General features: G+C 40.3%; 1 protein-coding gene and 1 long non-coding RNA gene across 7 annotated transcripts; one reads left to right on the top strand and one right to left on the bottom strand.

Annotated features, from left to right (window-relative positions):
- The first annotated feature begins 201 nt into the window (after positions 1 to 201).
- Positions 202 to 511, top strand: LOC308066548. The gene is made up of 2 exons (XR_013929191.1): positions 202 to 339; positions 431 to 511. It is a non-coding gene; the product is annotated as an uncharacterized lncRNA (long non-coding RNA).
- Positions 302 to 22,789, bottom strand: HDAC10 (histone deacetylase 10). Of its 6 annotated transcripts, none has more exons than XM_080393932.1 (21): positions 22,687 to 22,789; positions 21,367 to 21,433; positions 20,573 to 20,707; positions 15,232 to 15,328; positions 14,453 to 14,550; positions 14,270 to 14,374; positions 13,991 to 14,059; positions 13,201 to 13,327; positions 12,647 to 12,712; positions 12,198 to 12,257; positions 11,740 to 11,829; positions 10,348 to 10,454; positions 8,660 to 8,727; positions 7,900 to 8,170; positions 7,188 to 7,278; positions 5,481 to 5,566; positions 4,932 to 4,985; positions 4,224 to 4,308; positions 3,604 to 3,789; positions 1,626 to 1,785; positions 302 to 923 (listed from the first exon to the last, which is right to left on the bottom strand). In XM_080393932.1, the coding sequence occupies exons 2-21, from the start codon at positions 21,429 to 21,431 to the stop codon at positions 898 to 900; spliced, it is 2,046 nt and encodes a 681-aa protein (XP_080250058.1). In that variant the 5' UTR covers positions 21,432 to 21,433; positions 22,687 to 22,789; the 3' UTR covers positions 302 to 897. The 6 variants fall into 6 exon arrangements, with proteins under 6 accessions (XP_080250058.1, XP_080250059.1, XP_080250055.1 ...); XM_080393933.1 differs by lacking the exon at positions 22,687 to 22,789 and adding an exon at positions 21,852 to 22,311 and having other exon boundaries at positions 20,573 to 20,687; XM_080393929.1 differs by lacking the exon at positions 22,687 to 22,789 and adding an exon at positions 21,534 to 21,824.
- Between the last annotated feature and the right edge of the window lie 107 nt (positions 22,790 to 22,896).

Raw genomic sequence — 22,896 nt, 5'->3', positions numbered from 1 at the left:
CTGAGGTAACGGCGCCTGCCGGGCCCCCGGTACCACAGCGCGGGTTAAAGGCCGACGCGTAAGCCCCGGTTCAGGCAGTGCACCATTCGTAACCGTCGCTGCGATACTCGCCGTTAGCGTCGTTACTCCATCCGCAAGGAACAACGCGCTACTGCCAGAGCGCCATAAACCACGCGTGTGCTGCAAAACCTCACTGTAGCCTTCTGACGGTATTTGCAAACTCTCTACCAAGAGCACATTTTTTTCCTCTTAATTCATTTTTTAATACATTTTTGATCAAGATCTTAGAAAAATACATATCAAAATACAACATTTGTATCATTCAATGTGGAAATTCAGGTGAACAAAGGCAGGCAAAAGGGAACGAGATACTTCTGAGTAAATGTTTTTTCCTTGAAAATGCTGAATTGTCAAAAAAATTTTTTCTCAGGGCAGAGTCTGGGGGAGAGAAGAAGAAACCAACAAATCCCCCATCCTGAAGAGTTCTGAAGCCAAAATCTGGCCGCTGCCCAGTTTCCAACCTGAAGTAATACTTCCTGGGAATATTAAGTTTAAAGAAATTCTGAACTGCAACAGAACATGTCCGTGTTCCTCCGCTTTTGTCTGTGAAAATGTTAGACATTGGGTTTGGTTTCTTTTAAAATAAATTTTCATTTCAAAATGTTCCAAGGATTGGGTATCATTTCCCATCCAGCCAAAAACCAGCATGAACAAGAAGCAGCACAATTCTCTAGCTGAAAATACTGATTTTGAGTTTTTTAAAAACAGGAGACAATTGTGAATGGCTCTTACTCTGTTTAGAGATTGATGATCTCTTGTTCTGATGATTTAAAAGGCAACATGCACGGCAACACATTGTCTTTTGCTTCTGCTATGTAAAATGATTCCGAAGTGAATTCAATTTCTTGAAATCCCATCCTTCACTGAAAAGAAAAGCAATAAGAAAAAGTTATTAATCAAGCTCATACTACAATTCCCAACCTCATAAGAACACTTTTCTTGGAGTGAGACCACTGCTCTTGGCAATTTCTTCTGAAAGAGAGCAGGGCATTTTCAGAGAGAAATGCCCACCTTTATCATTCATTGCTTTTTCTGTTGAAAAACTGAAGTTACTCAGTACAGAAATGTTTCTAGACAAGCATGCTTGAAAACAGACATACCTGCCTAATCTGATGTACCCAATCCTCAGCTATTTGTGAATGTACTTGAAGCATGACTAATCACTATCGAGTTAAGCCAAGTTCTTTGTGGACAATTTAAAGGGATAAAAATGTCACCTGTTTTGGCACTATATTCAGAAAACACATTAGCCATCACAGCCAGTGCACATCTTATTAACCATTTTTTAAGCACATAATATTTTGGCAGTTTCAGTTCAAGCTTCTGGAGTAAGAGTATTCAAAGTTCTCAAGGATAGATACAGTTGTTAATGCTGTGAAATTCAGTGCTTTCTGCTTCAAGTGGTAGAACTAAAAGCATTCAGAATTTCATCCTTTTGACATCAGATCAATGTGTTCCCACTGACTTTAATATCCCACTGACTTACAGGATCCAGCTGTATTTTATTATCTTTTCAGAAATTGAAATATATTAATAAGATCTAAAGATAAAAATAGACAACTTACCTGAACACTGAAGCATTTTCCATTCCTCCTGAAACTGGTCTCTCAATAATTTTATTTTATTTACTTTTTCTTGGGTAGGAGGTACATAAACTCCAAAGTGAGGTGTAGAAGCACCCACTAACACTTTGGCTACACTTTGCATTAAAGTTATCTCTGTGTCCTATTTAAGAAGAAGGAAAAAAAATGCTCCTGGGTACCAAACTTTCTTTGTTTCAGTAATACATGAAATATTGTAAAACAAGCTTTAGTAATTAAGTCGCTAGCATTAGTAGCAAGAATGAGCAACTTTCCATTTTCAAATAAAAATGTGTCAAAATGGAGAAGCTTTTTCTGACAAAGGTTAATTTTTATCTCCTCTAAAACTTGTTTCTTTCAAATAGAGAAAGAATCTCGGTTTTCCTTTTGTGATTTAAAAGAAATAATGCTGGGTCAAAGGTAGAAAATGTTAGCATGGAGCTTGTTTACTTCATGCATCATTTACTTTATTGGTAGAAAATAGTTATCTATTTTGCTTCAGCAAGAAGTGACTTTTTTGACTCATAACAGTCTAAATATCATTTGCTTGCAGAAACTGTATTATGAAATCTCAATTGTATATGAAGAATATTAACATTTATTTGGAAGACTTTAACCTTATTTTTTTTAAGAGAGAGAAATATTTATTCAGTTGTTCTAAAAAGCCAAGCACATGCAATACAAAATCCTCACATGTTACATAATCCCATTACGGAGCTACCTGCAGAGTACCAATATAAATGTATCAGTAATTTGTTGAAGATGTATGCCTAGCTTCCTTTTTATCCTTGAGTTTACCCTCCCGAATGTCAATAATTCTTTCAATTCCATACTCCTAATTAGTAATGTGCAAATACACTCTTTATGTATACTGCGTATCAAAGTAAAAATTATTTTAGTTTAGACAATTTTAGAATCAGCACTATAAATTAAAGCAAATGACATTTGAGAAGACTACAGAATAAAGTATGTCGAAATCCACTTAATTGGCAGCTTAATGAATAGCGTAACTTTAATTGGATGCTTGCTGGGGAACAGATTAGAATAAGCGTATGTGAACAATTATTCATTGTTTCTCATTAAAGAAGAACTAGAAGGCACAAAAGCAAACAGAAGTTAACTGTTTCACAGAACACACAGAATTGTGTTACAGCCACAGGATACTGCAGAGGCAAAGAGTGTAAGTTGAGTTCTTTAAGAGATTAAACAATTCATGGAAGATAACGCTCACTGGTACTTAGCACACACAGGTCTGGATACAGCCTCTGACTTCCTAAATCTAGAAATCCTTAATGTGGTAGTGCATGGAAAAACTAGACTAGGGAAAGATCCATATATTTTTTATCTCCTTTCCCATGCTCTCTACCAGAAACAGAAAGGTGGGGCAAATTAGTCCCCAGTTATGTATTATGGCAATTAAGTTCACTTAAAGGATATATGCCATTCTGATTTGTCTTCTGTATGATTGAAGTCATGTGTGATAAAGTACAGCCCGGGGGAAAGAAGGGAGAGGATATTTAGTGTTTTCTGATAAACAGAACAATGCGCTGCTTTCAATCACATTTGATGGAAAGAGGACATACAATTAACAGACAAGTGTCTCTTTTGAGGTGACAACTCTGAGCTGTGAATCCCAGGTGGAAAGGGAAGTTGTAGCAAATTGTCAGAACATCTGCTGTCTTTAGACATAACCATGGGCTTGCATTCATGCCTCAGTTTCTCAATCATGCAGGCTGCCTACAGCTCAGTATGCATCTGTGTCTTGCTCAGGACAGAAAGAAGCTTGAGCTATTTGCTTCACAAACGTGGGGCAGGGCGGGGCTGGGTACCAAAGACAGTATAGATACAGCCAATATTTTCTACTGGGCAGCTTGGAGCAGTTCATACCTAGCATGCTGCTGCTGCTTGATGTGAGTTCTGTTCTGGGCACTTTGAAATACCACGGCTTAGCACCACTTCTTACCTCAATCACAGCAAAAATTCGAGATTCAGCTAATCCTTGTAGTAAAGCAAAAAGCAGAGAAATCCCACTGATTCCAAGGCTCCTATTTGGTCCAACAGCGATTACTGTCAAGTCAGGCTGATAACTATATGCTATAGGAAGAATGAATCCAAGTACAGCAGCAAAGAAGTCATTTCCTTCAGCATCCTTTAACAACGAGAAACTGTTTAGCACAAATGTAAAGCTCCAAATCCCAAGATATAAAACAAAACACTAAGGTGAATCTCAAAAAGCTTTTGATTGACCTAGGAAACAGGATACTGTTTTCACAGCAATTTTTATATTAAACATGCAGTTTATTAATCTTTTCCTTAGTGTCTTCACACTGTAACTCTGCCCTCTTGAAGATGAACTACAATAGCTACTGAAGGTTTCCTCAGACCTATGCATTCTAATATACTTTAAAGATATGTGAAGGAGTAGTACCCTGGCAAGGGCAAGAAAAGGAAATACTTTCAAAGGTTCCAATTGCAGTGAGGTGTGTAATTCTCTGTGTCATTTTATGAGTTTGTAAATACATTCTGTTATTTCTGTTCAAAACGTTTTTTCTCTTAACATTGTTTCCAGAAAGTGAATCTCACCTCTTTCCAGTTTAGAGAAATATAGTGTTTGGAGCTGGTCTTTTCAGACTGTTCTTTCTCACAAATATGTATCATGAGTATTTTTCTGTAAATAAAAAGCACATCTGAGTATCTAACCAACAACTTCCAATGAGATAAAAAGATCTTTTCTTTCATCATTCTTTAGAACTAATTCATAACACAGGAACAAATAAATATTTGCATTACTACATGCCATAACATAAACACCAATTAAAACTTAAATCCTTTTAAAGGTATTTTTAAAAAGAGTATTAAAGACCACGACCAAATTACTTCTAAGAAAAAGGGGAAGTGGCAAAAAAAGTTACAGATAAGTAAAGATGACTTTCAATAAGGATCTCAGCATCAGCAGTATATGCCCCCTGCAGTTATAGGGGGTACACCCTATATAATTAATAATTGCCTTCTTTATTACTTTACATTTTCAATGTTCTATTTTCAATAACAATCTAAATTTCAGTTAATATAGCACTATTATACTTTAAACCTACCACTAAACTCATAAAGTGACATTTAGAGATAGCAGTTTGTCTTTAGAGGTGTATTTGGGGATATTTTGTATTTTGTCTCAAATTAAACATAGCTCATGACCGATTCCTTAGCGCAGATTTCATCACGCATATGGACACTTATGAACACTTATAAAGCCTTTGGGATTTGACTCCCTGAAGTAAAGAGAAACCTCACCCATCTTCTGTGTTCGGTATGATTTGCATGTCTCCCACAAATATACAAAGCACTCTGCAGAAAACAAAGAAAAATATATACACACTTACATCTACAAGTCATTTTTTTCAGTTAATGCAATTTGTTTAAACGAGTTTGCATGTAGATTAGATGCATAAAGAAGAATGTATATTGTTTCTGAATCTGGCCCATTAAAAGTATAAAGAAAACACATTGATGACAGCTCAAGGAAACTCCTTTTCTCCAACCAGGTACTGGGGAGAAAAAACCAAGAAAATGTCCTCAGACCAAAACCAACTGAAATCTGGCAAAGAAAATGTAGGCTAGCACAGCACTCATCCTAACAAATGTTTTGCCTTCAGTAAGGCAAAAGGTTTTTGCTGGCATATATAGTATTTGTCTGTACTACATATTGAAAATGCTATGCATATGTAGGTGCTTTTTTTTTTTAAATCAAGGTTCCAAAGACAATTTGCCATATTTCACATACTTAGTATCTTATTTTTACATTTTGTCCAAGGGCCCCAAAAGCCAAAGATACAAATTCACCTTTGAAATCCAAAACGAACAGAATGTCTTAATGCAACAGCAACAGAAACAGCAGCTGTGGGTGATGCTGCAATTCCATTGCATACCTGCAAAATATATTTTTCATTCAGAAGCAATTAAAGCTGCACAAGATCATGTCATTTTTTATTTGTAACAACTGTATTTTTACTTATTTATATGCATCATTCAAACAAAGCTACAGCTGTATGAAAGGGATCTTAATGATCTGTCATAACAGGGTTAAGAAAATGTTACTAATTCATTTTCTACAGAAAGGCCATATTCGATTATTATGCCAAGAGCTGTTCTATTACTTCAAAAGTATGTTGCTATGCTGAAAGGCAACTGTAAAAATAGCTTTTGCAGGGGAAGGTCATCTTCACTGTTTCTCTAGATAGTCTGCAGATTGGATATGCTCAGTGTGCCAGTAGGCAAATTGTACCAGAAAAAATACACCCTATGAAAAGGAAGTCATCCCTGAATTCTAATTCTGACTCTTCCTTTAACCTAGGCGAGCTATTCCTTTCTGGAAAACACAATTACAGTATTATTCAGTCAGCCTTTCAGTGTTCATTTGTATTGTGTAGTGCTTTGAACTGTATGTGAAAGCTAAGCAAAAATATAATGCATGCTCCCCCTCCTCAATCCTCTTGGCATTTGTCAACACAAAAAGCTCAGCTTAGCATCTGCAACTCATGAAAAGTTCAATTCCTTTTTGCCAGTTACTATTTCTTTTGTTCTATTTAGAGGCTCTCCTAGAGGTACGTGCAGTCTATAATGTTAGAAATTTGTCCCCGAGATCTACATATGTGACCTCCAACAGCAGGAAGATGGCTTACAAGAAAGAGGTCCTTCTGGCAGTTACTCTTCCTTGCAGGCCTGGTACTTTAAGGAGAGATTTTTATTCAAAGAGAGAGACTGATTTATTACGATATAATATTCTTAACTTGTTTGCAGTTCTTCCTCTTTCCTTCTCCAGGCTTTTATAGAGAAATACAAATGTGCATCCTCTAAGCCTGCCTTCTTTTCATTCCTGACCTTGCAAGAATCAAAATGCTAAACTAGAATTACTCTGCTCAGAATCACAGTATGCAGCAGCGTTTTCAACAGCTCCACTAAAGGAGGGGTTTGTGTGTGGTGTGCATGTGTGCGTTCATGTGTAAATCAGAATTTACTCTGAGTAAAGTGTTGCACCAAAAATGGAAAATGGGTACAGCTGCACATAGCATGGCATCTTGTAATGTAAGGTAATGCAGAAGTAAACTCTCTCCTAGACAGAAGGCAAAATTCCGTGCACTGAGACAGGAAAATTTTGGATATTTCCTGTTCAGATTTCGTGCTGCGGCTCACTGGTGCTTGCTATACCAACTTCTGCCCCCCTCAACTGCAAGAGTGAATGCCTGGCTCACCTGTATGTCTGAGAGTGATGAGAAGGTTCCTACTGACTCACATGCTATGACTGCAGAAAAGCTGGACAACATCTCGCCCAAAGATCATTAGAAAAATGTCTTGGGGTTAACAACTATCCCCAACTAGTTATTTTCTCATCTTGCATACTCACTCTCATAGCTAAACACATTCTAGCTGAGATTAGTGGGGTTGTGAACTACACAGTAACTAACATCTGGACAACAATATAGTAGAAACAAAAATCAGAGGAATCCAGCTCTCACCCCACCCTCCAAGATCAAAGCAGTTTATTGTTACCTCCTTTTTAAGTATTTTATCTAGGATGACCAACATATTGCCAAGAGACAGCAAACTTTTGTCCTCTTCCACAAGGTCTGCATAAAAGCCACTGTAAAATAAATTATATGAAGAAAAAACTAGGTTAGAGGCAATAATGCTCCTGAAGAGGACACTGATATGGTACTTTGCAGTCAGCGTTGACGGGGTACGTATTGGATAGATGCTACACATTGATTCTCAAAAACCTAGCTCTAGCAGGAAGATGAAAACACTGTTGCCTGACAGTCTTGAGCTCTCTAAGTGGGTGTCTGTTTTGCACTGGAGAGAAAACAAAAATATTTGATGATATTCAGGAAATAGAGTTCTGTCAAAATTAGACAAAAAGCTGAGCTTCTTAAATCAGACCAGATTGGTATTTTTTTCAGCTAAAAGTGAACACAGAGCTTTAAGGCACCTTCCTAGCAAAATCTCTTTCTAAATGAACACGCTTGTACTCTTCTATCTCCATTGAAACAGTTTTTTTCTAAAAGTATTCTGATTAGTTCTTTAAAGGACTTCAAGGCTGTAAGTGATAACCAACACCAAAGTCTTAATTTTTCAAAGGAAGAAACTCTGGCTATCATTGATTAGACTAAGGCCAAAAACATGACCATGGCAGAGACAGAGCTAGATGACAGTCTGTACAGAGACCTCTCATACTCATGTTGAAAATTAAACAGATAGGACCAACCTGAGAAGAGCTTTTATTTCAGATTTGTCCATTTCCTTCACCAAATGAACAGGTACAGGGAGTAAATGTGCCGAACCTTTAGAGTCAGTTGTTGCTGTTTTGATGGGAGGCACTGGAAACAGAATATTTTTCATGTGCAGTTCCAAAAACCTTTCTACTTTGACAATTTCATTGACATTAATTATCTTAGATTCATATTCTGTGGAGGGATCTAGATCAGGCTTCTTTAGTACATGTGATTTGGTGCTCAAATTTTGTAAAAATGATGTATCTGTAGAAGAAAAAAAAAAAAAAAAAGAAGGGTTTCACATGTATTATCCCGAGCAGTGTGTTAATATTTGGTTACATTTATTTACAAAACAGATTACATCTGTATTCATAGTAGCATATTTATTTCCATGCACTAGCTACAATGTTTCTTGCCACAGATGTTACTTTTCAGTGCTGCTACATTTGTTTTAATCTAGTGAAAGGTCATATATGATAACAAAACTTAAGCCCATAGTTTTGCCACTGAAAACAGCACCCTAAACCAAAGGTATCAAAGTGCTACTTTTTGGTGTGATGTTGGCCAGCTTCAGAAGTTCTGTTCAGACCAGCTGAAGATGTAACCTTGAATGAAGCCTCACACCACTTCATCAGTCACTTGATGAATAACTGGTAGTTCAATTACTTTAATCCACTGGTATTAATAATTTTGAATGTCTACATGAATCCATCTGCCAATTGCATTTGCTTGAAGAAATCAAATAGTAATTACCTTCATACATCAACCATTTCCAGTAGGGTTTATGTGCTGCTCTCACATTTTGAATAGATTCAACAGCACTACAAAAGAAACAGGATTAACAATATCAGCATTAACGAAAATACAGGAAACATGACTTACCTCAACAAAAAACCAAAACTTAAAAAACACAACTGAAAATGAGCAAGTTCTGGTCTTTTGCAAGAATGCAGAACAGAAAGATAAAGAGAATGAGAGTCAACGGGCAGACTGCTCGGAAAGATTAGATTCAAGAGTCAAAAGTGAAGAACACATGCAGTATGTACACGTTTATACACACTGAGTGAAATCCTGACCCTGCTGTTGGAGGAAGCATACATGTCCCCAACTCCAGGAAAGGCAAGATTTTACCTTTCTGTCTTTGCTCTGTCTGAAATTTTATCTCTGAAATTATATCAATGTAGATATAATTAGATTCACACAAAAGTAAGGCTATCTGTTCAGGAACCAAGTAAATCACATTGCCTGCTATTCTTTGTGATGAAATCTCTTTTTCGTTATCACTGGTATTTGCAGCACTACAGGCAAATGGTCCTATTACATTAGATATCATAGAAACATACATGTTAAAATCAGAAGAAATTCTGTGTACTTGGAGATTATTTGTAAGGTGTTCAGGAGCTGGACTGATATAATGGATAAATATGTAATCAGCCCTCCATATACCTAGGATGATAGCAACCTGAGATACTACATTTTGTAGAGAAGAAAAAGAGGTGATATAGGGGCTACAGGATGTGTCGCAAGCAAAATAACCAGCTTTGCTCCATCAGAGCCTACCAAATCCAACTCTGCCCATAGCCTGCATACATCAACACTGCCTGACTGATCTGAGCTCTGAGTTTTAACTAACATAGCCAACTGGTAGGTGCTGCCACCAAAATGCATGAGGAGCATTACTGCTGAAAAAACTACAGAACAACTACTGAGGTGGGAGAGAGACTGAGGAAGGAACAGAGATGTGGAAGAGATGGTACAGATAGGTAGAGAGAAAGATGCTGTTTAGATGCGGAGCTGATTCAAGCCCAAGTTCCAGAATGCTTTGCTAGGTCAGATTCACCACTGTGCACACACAATCTTACTGTCTCCAAAAAGAAGCTAGACTTGGAAGTTTAATTATCTTGGTACAGCTCCACACAGTCGAGTGCTTCAGCACCCCTGGCCTTGACTATCCAAATTCCAGAAACACAAGGAGTCATCAAGACAGCTCTGCACAGCCTTAGCTCTCACTGATGAGAGGAAGGTTAGCTCCAGCTATTGCTGTACTACAGCAACTGAAGTTACTCTGGAGTCTGAATAACTGATCCTTGCAATTACATACTTCCTCAGATACTGGCTGTTATTAACTGGCATTGCCTTGATTACAGTATGGTTGTCTCAGCCTTGAGTGAGATGGATCTCTACAGGATAAAAAGGCCCAAGGATAAACAGCATAAAATTATAAGCTATTAAGTTCTCACAACTTGAAATAATTTCAGAAACAAAAGTATACAAAACTCTACCGTGGATAACTTTTTTGGAAAGCAAGTTATCCAAAGCAGAAAATAATATATTACAAAACATCATATTAAAACCTTGCTTCTGCAAAATGTTCAAAGCATGCGTGTCTTCAGCCTCTTTGATAAATACATGGGTTGTTCTAAAATTCTTCATGTGCTTACCTCAGGCAAGGTGCCATTTCTCCAGTTATTTGAGGTACAGGATCTCCAAGCAAAGTTTTTACAGTCATGCAGACTGATTCAGACAATGATTTTAAGTGGTACCCACCCTAGAAAAAAATATTTTGTTTCACCTAAGGAACAAGTACTTGTAACATCTATCTGTATATCATCATGGAAATTAAACTTTTGAAATAGATCTGAATTTATAGAAACAGAAGATGGTATGATGTACATCTAAGTCAATGATTTTCAATATGAAAGCACAAGTTAGAGGCTACTTGCTGAACTTCACTGGCATCCCACGATTCAACTCATTTTATTGGCTATCAGTCATGACTTTGCCATGAAAACTTTGGAAATATACACTTTCTCCGTTCCTATCCATAACACGCCATCTTCAACAGTTCTTGTGAAGATTTCTTAGAAGGCAAATACTATCACCGTCTTCTAAAATGCATGTACAAAGGAGATCTCCCACAGGCTGACACTTTTAAGATATGGTTGCGCTAATGGTTTAGCAGAATTTGGAGAACTGAAGACAGCTTTAAGACTGCTAGATTGCAGATGGTAGATGGCTTCCTGCTTACCACCTGTGGAGCAGCCACATTGTCTGTATTAGGAGGGGATGCTTATTTGCACTTCAGCTAGTAGACAAAAAATTCTATAATATTATAGAGAAGAGGAGGACGGAAGAAGGGTTACACAAAAGAGGTCAAGTAAATAAATTAATAAACAGTTCACTCTCTGATACCTTGTTGGCAGTAGTATTTCCACACACATTTATCTGAAAAGCCACTGTTTTTCTAACGTGCAGCAGAAATAGGTAATTGAAAACTAGATTTCAAAAGGAGGAAACATTTTAAATTGTTTAAAAACAGAAAAAATAGCCCAAAAGAAGAGCTTGCATAGATGCTTTTAATCAAAAACAAGGCAATTTTGTAAGGGCTCTGTTACTAAGCAAGAGTGTATTTAGGTTAAAGGTTCTTTAAACTCTCCTGGAGTAAGACACACTTGTGAAAACACTGGTAATGCAGCTCACTCACTAAATAAGTTTTCATGAGTTTGGGACCGTCCAGAGCAGCAGACTAGTCACTGTCCACAAGAACTGAAAATACCTATGGAGGATGTTTTTTTGAACATATCCTCTACAGACAAAAGATGCTTCTCTGTTGCAAAATTTTAAGTCAAACCCCCCAGTTTTTAAGACACACATTTCTTTTCATGTATAAAAGCACTGTCAAATCTTACCCATTTTTGCGCTCCTGATTCTCAAAATAAAGATATAAAGAATAAATTATTTTGTTAAGAAGCTTCACTTCCTAGCTTCTAGTTTGCCCTACATGGCTCTATACAAAGACCCTGCCCCTGGGAGTACATTTCAAAAGTCTTTACCTCTAGGATGACACACAGCCTTCCATTAGCCAACTGCATCAGGAAATGAGTAAGGTGGGCAAAAACTTCAGGAGTGGCATTCATCTGACCCTAAATAAAAAAAAAAAAGTATAATTTTAAGAGATGAAACACAATCAAAAACATTGGTACAAAAACCCACACACAATCTGAAATACACAAGTCTGAGTTGGAATACTGGAACCCTTGCCTCTCATATCTAACAAAATGCTGAACTAACTGCTTTAAAGGAAGCTACAAAAAACAACACAGTCATTACGAGATAATCTGTCTTTACATGTCTCATAGTATTTAATGAGCTGGGGTCAGCTTAAACACTAGACATGTATTTTTACCTTGGTCAAAGTGAATTTCACCTAGCAATCACAGGACATTCAAGAGGTAGGAATATTTTGTGAACAGATTCATGACTGACAACACAAAGGCCGCAAGTTACTTACTTCAGGGTCTCCAATTCCAGAATCATATCCAGAAGAGACAATAACCAGTTCAGGATCAAACTGTTATAAAACAGAGAGAGTTGTAACACATTTTTGTGTCCTATTTTCTATTTTGTACTGGTTTTCAACTACACAATGTTCAGCTGTTATTTCAGCTAGACTATCAACACAAATAAAGACTCTTCTTGAATAAAAACTAAGATTACCCTTTCACACTGTTTTCATTCCTGGTGGAGAAGTTGCATATCATTATATTTATTATTTACAAGCTAACACTCCATAAATACTACTCAATTGATCAGGACATCAGTCATATCAGCAAAAATAATGTGTTAACTATGCTACTGGCAACTGCTGCATTTCTACAAAATATTCAATGGTACCTGCTTAAGTACTTAGGAAGCAGTGTCTGGTTTTGCTATTCAAATAGCACAGCAGTAAAAAATTACCTCAAAAGCCATTGGAAGCAACACATGGAAAAATGCAGCAAGATAATCTGAATTTTCCATCCCGACCTGCAAAATACAAGAAATATAAATCATATTTTACTATTGGAATTACAAATTTTCTACAGTTCTTCAAGACTTTAGGGAATGATAGTAGCAAAAGTTAAAGATAAGGGAACCTTAGGAGCTCAAACTTCAAGTACACTCTAAGTAAAGTGCATAAATATCCACCATTTTTAGTCTTAAGAATGAGCTTCAGTTCCCTGCTGAACAAGGATGGATGTAATCATCTCCTGAAACAGGTTCTGATTTGATGGCTGGGCAAGACATTAAAGAAAAAAAGAGTATGTGTATGTTTTTCTCTCCCTCTTCTTTTTTTAACCATTATCACATTCTGAGCCATATTTTTCAGCTGACATTCCACTGACAGAAAGGATGTGCACTGTGCTAAGACACCTGCCAATCAAGTGAAGCAGTGCACTTCTCAGAAAGCATTACATAAAGCATGACATACAAAGCTACTGCACTTGCTTTGTTGTACTGTAAACAACACTTACCTTATTCCAAGGCAAATTTACATTAAAACCTTTCCCTCTTCCCAGTCCCACAGCATCATAATCAGATTCTTTGAGTGAAGGCCAGAATTCCTGATGTTCATAGCGATGCCAGGAAAAATACAGAACACTGAAAGATACAAAGAACAAAATGAACTTGACGAAAAGATTCTGGAACTGACTTTACATCCTGCATTGGGTGACTGTACTGACTGAAAGCAAGAAAATAGAATTGTCCTTTCTCCTTAGTTCTCTTAAAGGCCTTGGACTGTGAAACTTGGTACAGTATGTCCTATGCCAAAATTAACCTAAAAATTAACCTACTAAAAATTACTTGTATGTACGCACTCTGTTCAGATCAAAGACAGGGCATTTTCAGAACAGCAGACTTGTTTCTATAACATACTTCTGTGGCTTTTCCAAAAACAATATAAAACTCATGTATTTTATCCAAATACTACTCAAATACTTTAACTGATAGATTTGTGAATACAGAGAATAGATGCATTACCTGAATACAGCCATGAAGAGATCTTAGTACTGGCAAACCAAGGTAACCATATTGCTTATTTGTTATTCTTCAGAGTAGAACAGATTTACATATTTCTTTTTTTTTGTTAGATTTTTGCCCTCTATTTTATAGCAAGCAAAAAACAACAGAGCGACTAAAATAGCAAGGAGAGTGTTTTGTAAGATTCTAGTTTTAGAAATTTTAGAAACCTTATCTTCTGCAGAGGCAAGCAATCTTTAACCAGCTAACATTAAAATAAAAAAAAAATACAATCCTTCAAACCTTGGATCCTCTTCAAATATATATTGAGTTCCTTGCCCGTGGTGCACATCCCAGTCAACAATCAGGATTCTGTACAGATCAGTAAAAGAAAACATTCAGCAGAAGAACCACAGCATCTTGATCTAAAGGAGGTACAGATAAATAATGTTTTTCTGACCCAAAAGATACAGAACACCCAAAAAGCTTTAGACATTAATCTAAACCAGTACAAAGTCAAACTGTTACCTAAATACCATACCTGGGCATGAAAAGTTTCTCTAAAGTCAACCATGCACTCACCTCTGCAGACTGTATTTCAGTTTTGCATATTCTGCTGCAATAGCAACATTGTTGAACAAACAGAACCCATTAGCTGCATTTTTCTGGCTGTGGTGACCTGGAGGTCTAAGACAGTTTTATATGGTTACTCACAACAAAATAAATTTTGGTAAGAAGTGAAAACTTTCTTACATATTTTCTTACCTTACTAATGCCATTCCGTTGCACACTTTTCCCAACATCACAGCATCCACCAGCTGCAAAGTTGCTCCTACTGCTAGTCTGGCACAGCAGTAAGTGTTCTGAAAAAGAGAAACTCAGCTGTCATCAATCACTCATCAGCTTGTTTTAAACTGGTCACACATGAACATGCTTTTGCACTCCAACAGTAAATTGCCTTGACATAATTCTACTCAACTGAGATTGTATGCAGATAGTTGAAAGCTGAATTTTACAACACAGACTCCAATATGCTTTCTACTAGGTTTACCTGTTATCATCATATCCTTTATACGGATGTTCTCCATGGAGCAGTTAAGAAACATGAGATGGACATACTGAACTGACTAATGGAGTAACATGGCATCTTTGAAAATAAGGAATAAACCTTACAGAAACAAAACACAGAAGACTTCACCTCCATTATGCTGTGACATGTAAGAGCAACTGTTACCAAAATGTGATTTGCAGTCACTAATGGTCTATTATACATTAAACGACAAAAATAGAGATAAATTTGAGTAGTGCACTATACTTGTAACTGCATGATACAGTTACAGAATAGATGACAGGACACTTAACCAATTTAAATGACAGCATTATACTAAACTTGAACCAGATAATAGTATCATAAGTAAATGCAAATTTACTTAAAATAGCAGAAGATGTATTGCCAATTTTTGCCTACTTAGAAAAGTGCCACTCAGATGCAGTAACACAAATATTTCTAAAACCCAGTAGAGGAAGCAGCTTAACTCACACACCGGATGAAAGAAAAAAGCATCATAATTTCCAGAGACTCTTTTCAGTTCCTCTTCATTCATTGTCTGGGTGCTTTTCGCCATTTCCAAGTGTTCTGAACTGCAGAGGAGAAAGAGATTAACACAACATTTAATACATCTTGGTTTTGGCTGGGATAGAGCTAATTTTCTCCCTAGTAGCTGATACAGTGCTGCGTTTTTGGATTTAGTATCACAATAGTGTTGGTAACACACTGATATTTTAGTTGTTGCTAAGCAGTGCTTACTTTAAGTCACACACTTTTCAGTTTCCCATGCTCTGCCAATGAGGAGGTCCACAAGCAGCTGGGAGAAAGCAGAGACAGGACAGCTGAGCCAAACTAGCTAAAGGGATATTCCATACCATAGAACGTCATGCTTGGTATATAAACTGGGGGGGAGTTGGTAGCTCAGGGACTGGCTGGGCATCGGTCAGTGGGTGGTCAACAACTGTACTGTGCACTTGTCTTTCTTGTGTTTTACTTGTATTGTTTTTTTTGTTGTCACCCTTTTCACTACAATTATTATTATTCTATGATATTTTATGTCAATTATTAAATTGTTCTTATCTCAGCCCATGCGTTTTACATTTTTTCTGATTCTCCTCCCTATCCCACCAGGATAAATGAGCAGCTACATGGTACTTAGTGGATGGTTGGTGTTACATCATGACAGTCCTTTTGAGGAACCCAGCAAGTTGAGATAACAACAAATCTGACTAGAATGTGTTAGAACAAATGTTTTATAAGTATTCATTATATTAATTTAATAGTCACTGGGCACAATGTTGATTTCTTTGCTCTCAGAGTTGGTACACTTGTTCTCAGAGTTGTGGTATATGACACCTTAATTACTGTATGTGTTCCCTGTTGTGCTGTTTATCCCCTCTGGGGGCTGGGTTATGGTTATATTTTTTTGTACTTTGTAACAACACTTGTTGTACTTTAACACTGGCTTATGCTACGATAAAATTGCTGGTCATGAGACTAATCTGGCCTGTGTACTCAGCATTGCCATCACTCTCTGTACTCTGAGAGCCATCTGTTAGAAGCTATCAATAATTACACCTTTTAACTTTTCTCAGGAGAGCCAACCTACGGAGGAGACATCTTCCCACACCTTCCCCTTCCTTGCCAGGCTAATCAAAGAGGCATTGGAGAATTCTGAAAATTTTTAATATCCTCAGAACGTTGAAACTGGTAAGGTGTGTGAAGATAATATGGGCAAGTAGCTAGGACAGTGGACACCTCCAGTGTTTTGGAACTTCACCCCTGAACAAGTGCAGAATCTGGAAAAACCAGTAAAATAGTTGGAAAAAGTATGCTGTAATCACTGTGACACACTGGGGCCTGGCCCATGCCCTGCTCAAGACTATTCAGTACCCTCCAGGGGAAAAGGCTACTCCAACACTGGTGACAGGCACTGCGGCTGCTCCAACGCCTGTGACAGGCACCGCAGCTGAACCAGAAAACCAAGCCCTGTTGGTATCAGTTGCCCCTATGCACAAGAAGAAATGGACACGAAAGTCAGCTTGTTTAGTAAAGGATGACAAAGCAGGGCCATCACACGAACAGGAGGAAGAGGCAGAACAAAAGGGAACCATTGCCATATACCAACTCATTGCCCATAATGACTCAGAGAGACAAAGAGGCACTGACAGTGGATGAAGTGGCTTGGCAGCTCTGGCAATGTGAAGAAAATCTTTCTTCCTCCCTACAGACTAGCATCTCAGCTGTGGAAAAAAACTGTCCAAAAAGTGGGAAAAAACTGTCCCACGAGTACCAGCAAGCAGGACAGCATAGGTCCTACTCCCCACCTCTACAGACCAGTTTCTCAGCTATTAACAGTAAGCATTCTTTTGCTGGAGAGAGAGAATATAGAGGGTACGCACCATGGGGTACCCTGTGGTTTTGCCTGTGGGACCACGGAGAAGACAAGAGGCAGTAGGATGGAGAAGTCTGTCTTGACCCAAGTGACACAAGTTGCAAGGGAAAACAATCACAAATGGGGGTTCTTCCAGGAAAACTGCTGCTCCAGTCTCCAGCAGGCTGTTCTTCAGACAGCATGGAAGAGCTGATCTTACTTTTGATCCTATGGAAAGGAATTCTAATCTGTTTTTACAAAAAGTTGTTACTGAAAGATTGGTCACAGAAACTTTCTAAGACTTGTTTTGAAGTTTAGAAAGCAGGCATTCTTTATTACAGCGCACAGGGCTATCTCCTCCTAATGTGCTTTCTAAAACTGCAAAACAAGTCTTAGAAAGTTTCTTCAACCGATCTTTAGGTAACAAAGTGAGCAGAGACTTCTATGACCAGTACTAGAGGGGCCCCGCCTCCAGCCAGGTGGAGGAGAGGGACAACTTGGTTTACTGGGCTGTGTGGATCTGATGGCCTGGCACGTCAGACCCACAGGAGTATAAGGCCCTAGCAGACATCGACACGCAGCGTACCCTAATGCCATCAAACTACTCATAGGCAGAACCCATTTGTATTTCTGGAGTGACAGGGGGATCCCAGCAGCTACCTGTATCGGAGGCTGAATAAGCCTGACTGGGAACGAGTGGCAAAAGCACCCCATTGTGACTGGCCCAGAGGCTCTGTGCATCCTTGGCAGAGACGATCTCAGGAGAGGGTATTTCAAGGATTTCAAGGACCCAAAAGGGTACCGGAGGGCTTTCAGCATAGCTGCCTTGGAGACGGAAGAAATTAAGCAGCTGTCTAGAGGACGGACAATTCAGTTGTGGGGTGGCTGAAGGTTGAAGAACAGGCTCTGATTGCTACCACAAGGGTGCACTGGTTATCACACCAACCGAGACTCCCTCATAACCATCCACAAGCTGCCTCATCAACTGGAGAGCCAAGGAGTGATCAGCAGGATCCGCTCACACTTTAACAGCCCCACACGGCCAGTGTGAAAGTCTAACAGAGAATGGAGACTAACAGTAGATTACCATGGCCTGAATGAAGCCACGCCTCTGCTGAGTACTGCTGTACTGGACACGCTAGAACTTTAATACGAACTGGAGTCAAAGGCAGCCAAGTGGTACACCACACCTGAGATCAGTAATGCATTTTTCTCAATCCCTTTGGCAGCAGAGTGCAGGCTACAGTTTGCTTTCACTTGGAGGGGCATCCAGTACACCTGGAATCAACTGCCCCAGGGGCGGAAACACAGCCCTACTGTTTGCCATGGACTGATCCAGGCTGTGCTGAACAGGGTGAGGCTCCGAAACACCTGCAATACATTGATGGTATCAGCATAAGCAGAAGGTGTTTTTGAGAAAGGGAAGAAAATAGTCCAAATCCTTCTGAAAGCTGGTTTTTCTGTAAACAAAGTAAGGTCAAACGACCTGCACAAGAAATCCAGTTTTTAGGAATACAATGGAAAGATAGACATGGTCAGATCCCAGCAGATGTGATCAACTAATAACAGCTATGTCTCCACCAGCTACTAAAAAGGAAACACAAGCTTTTTTAGGTGTTGTAAGGTTTTGGAGAATGCACATTCCGACTTACAATCTGATCGTAAGCTCTGTCTACCAAGTGACCCAGAAGAAGGATGATTTCCAATGGGGCCCTGAGCAATGACAAACCTTTGAACAAATCAAGCAGGAGGTAGCTCATGCAGTAGCCCCTGGGCCAATCTGGGCACAAGATGTAAAAGATGTGCTTTACACTGCAGCCAGGGAGAATGGCCCTGCCTGGAGCCTCTGGCAGAAAGCACCAGGGGAGACTCAAGGTCAGCCCCTAGGATTTTAGAGTCAGGAATACAGAGGACCTGAGGCCTGCTGTACTCTGACTAAAAAAAAGAGATTCTGGCAGCTTATGAAGGGGTTTGAGCTGCTTCAGAAGTGACTGGTACTGAGAAACAGCCCTTCACTGCACCCTGGTTTCTGGTGCTGGGCTGGACGTTCAAAGGGAGAGTCTCCTCTACACATCATGCAACATGCTACATGGAGTAAGTGGGTCGCACTGATCACACAACAAGCTTGAACAGGAAGTCCCAGTCATCTGAGGATCTTGGAAGTGATCATGGATTGGCTAGAAGGCAAAGATTTCAGGATGTCACCAGAGGAGGAGGTGGCATGTGCTGAAGAAGCCCCACTATACAACAAATTACCGAAAAGTGAGAAGCAACATGCCTTGTTTACCGATACGTCCTGCCATATTGTAGGAAAGCATCAGAGGTGGAAGGCAGCTCTATGGAGTCCCCTATGACAAGTCACAGAAACTGTGATGGAGAAGTTGAATTGACTCAGCAGAGGTGAAAGCCATCCAGCTGGCTTTAGACATGATGAACAAGAAAAATGGCCAATACTTTATACTGACCCACGGACGGTCGTAAATGTCCTGTGCAGGTGCTTGCAGCAATGGAAGCAGAGCAACTAGCAGTGCAGAAGTAAACCCATCTGGGCTGCTGTATCATGGCAAGGTATCGCTGCTCAGGTGGAGAACCTGGTTGTGAAGGCACATCACACAGATGCTCACATACCCAACAGTCAGGCCACTGAAGAACATCAAAACAACAGGTGGATCAGGCTGCTAAGACTGAAGTGGCTCAGGTGGATCTGGACTGGCAACTTATGGGTGAATCATTTTTATCACCTGGGCCCATGACACCTCAGTACTTCAAGGAAGAGATGCAACCTCAGACCTACCATGTCACTATGGCCTTGTCAGGCAGTCTAAACTCATGGCTGAATCCAATTGCGATCGCTGGACCCGTGCTGCTCACCTCACTTGGGTATTGTGGGATTGAGCCCTTGCCCATGAAGTCACTGCTTTGCCATCAAGCTCTCCCGACTACCCTTGCCTTTCAGAGAAGGCTGCCCTTGCCACTCCCTGACAAAGGCAAATGAGTGCACAAGCAACATCCAGAACCATCTGCAGTTTGCTGCAAAATCATCACACCGAGGTGACAAATGCCAGAGCAGATTCCGTTGCCATAACTTCAGAATGGGCAGGCTGCTGTTCCTTTGAACTCCCCCCTCCCCAGAACTAGCTGCAAAGTTTTTCTGTTTGGTTCATTATCTCAAAGATGCTTGGAGGTTTACTTCTAATCCTATGTGTAAATCAGCATTCATTGCTTAAGAACCCAAAGAGTGAGAATGGGGATTTAGCATAACAGCAGATTCATACTTCAGCACCTACACCATACTCAACATTATTCATCTAACTTTTAAGTGTGACACATTTTCCATTGAAATTACTGGAAGCCATTGAGTTTTGGAGCAGACATTTTCAAATGGAGGAAAATATGACTTGGGGGTATAAGATCTGTTATTTCATTGACTTAATCTGAAAGGTGATGGAAGTAAGTTTCAGACCTGTGAACCAACAGGATCTCCTCTTCGCTTCCTTCTCTGGCAGGCACCTGGACGCATCTTTCCACAAGATGGTAACATTTAAGCTGCTCATAGGAGGATGACAGTCTTTCTGGCACTTCAATATCACAAATAGGACTAAAATTAAGCAATAATCATATTACTGTAACACCATATCAGCACAGGTAACATAGACTTCATAATGCCCAGCTTTTAACTTCCTATCATAAGATTCACTACCCTCACAGAGCACTTGTGAGAGTAAAAGAAACAGAAAATCTTTTAAATACTTTTTGTTTTGTAATGGAACCAAAAATTTGTTCTAAAATATGTAAGCAGAAAAATATATACCGTTCTTAAATAAAAAAGAAACACAATAGCATCACTTTTTGTTTCCTCTCTCACCACTGAAAGTAGCCATGCTTAACTACAGACACAGAAATGCTGAAATGAAAAGCTGTAGACTACAGCCAAGGTGAACAGAAAAGTGAGTTTGGGAGAGAAGACAATAGTGGACTGTTGCTCTGAGCACTGCAAAAGTACTGGTCTTGTTAAGGCCTACCCACAGTGGAGGCCTATAGGTTCTCAAATCCAGCTTCAGATTATCATTACAACATCTGGATACAAACTGGGAATAACATAGAAAATTTCCTCCAAAAGGAATGACTTCCTATTTACTAGGAAAATGACAAGGTATATACTGCTAGGTATTTCGCATTACATTTACTAAAATTACATTTACTTCTCTCAGAAATCCTAAAAATAATCTATTCATAAAAATGATGGCAGTGACTTACTCGCTCCAAAGCAGTTTGTGAGTGGTCATTTCCTCATCATAAATCAGCGCTGTTCCCGAAGCCATTGCTACAGACAGAACAAAACAAAGATCCCAAGACACCTATTTCAGGCAAGAGGTAAACGTCTCTTAAAATAAACTTAGTATTGCATTAGCGAGTGACTACACATGTACACAGCATATCTGCTTGCATGGCGGTTTTGCACTTTAGGCTTTGTGCTTACAGAATGAAATCACAGATCATTCAGCACTCCCGAGGGGCAGGGCAGCAGTGTGAAGCCAACGGCACGGATCTTCAAACCGGGCCCACGCCAGCGGGATTCACAATTGCCTGAAGTTTCAAAACCTGGGTGCAGGTATTTCTGGTGCAGGTGAAGGGGCTGCACCGCCTCTCCACACCCCTCTAGCCCATGCTCAGGGCCTTACAAAGACTGTTGAGGCCTGAGCACAGGCCTCCTTACCCCACCAGAACACACTGGCACGTACCTGTCATGGCCGACGTGAGAGGGATCAGCTACTTGTGAAAAGTCATAAAGCCACAAAGTACGAAAAATAAGATTATACGCACGACGGACAGAGCAGTTACAGGGATCCCTTGTGTTTTAAACTTTACCGGCCTTTGAAAAACCCAAGAGAGACAGTTAAGAGAACGAAGCCAGAGCGAAGAAAGGGGATGGACGCGCGCAGCTGGCCGCCAGCCCGCCTCACGGCCTCACCGAGGGCCCGGCGCCGCCCTCAGGGCGCGGTAACGCGCCGCGCCCTCGCCTCCCGCCGGCCGGGGAAGCTGGCAGCCCCGGCGCCCTCACACAGCGCCGCCCAGGCTCCGGTTCCGGCTCCCGCAGGCGGCGAGGGCGGGGGCCCGGCCCCAGCTCCGGCCCAGCCGCCGGGACCGCCTCAGCCCGGCCGCGGCGGCGGCTCTGTGCGCGCCGAGCGGGGCCCCCGCCCCCGGCGGCCCCGGTGAGCGCTCGCCCCCGCGCGGCTGGCGGGTGTGCGGCCTGTCCCGGCAGCGCGCCCCGGGAACGGCCGCGCCCGCGGCCCCGGGCCTGGCGGCCCGAGCTGTGTTTCCATGCCCAGGGCAGCTCAGCCACAGGTGGTGGTCAGTTTTCACTATGTAACAAATCCAACAGAACCCCCCACCACCACCACCAAGAAACAAAACCCACCCGACCCCGGCCTGTACGGTATCTACTAAAAGAAAGGGAAATAAAATAAAAACTAGAACTGAAGCAGCGACAGGCTTCCTTAAATATTCACCGCTTCTCCTGCAGGAGCCAGCACAGACTCAGCAGGACCAAATGGGCCAAGCTTTTGAACAACCTACTTTTTCCTAAGCAGTAACTTCATTATACAACATAAACGGAATATAGGTTGATTCAACTTTTTGCCCTCGGTTTCTGCTCGTTTTCTCCTTCAGAGCAGGAAGCAATGGCACAGGCGTCACCGTGAGCGTGCGTACAGACCTGCGCTGATGGGGCGCGTCGTGGGAACCCAGGTCATTACAGATGGGACTTTTAGAAAGCTACAGACCATT

Source organism: Falco punctatus (genome assembly GCF_963210335.1).
Source record: "Falco punctatus genome assembly, chromosome: 6".
Classification (NCBI taxonomy): Eukaryota; Metazoa; Chordata; class Aves; order Falconiformes; family Falconidae; genus Falco; species Falco punctatus.
The sequence above is the reverse complement of the archived record's forward strand: the minus strand, read 5'-3'. Positions and strand labels throughout refer to the sequence as shown.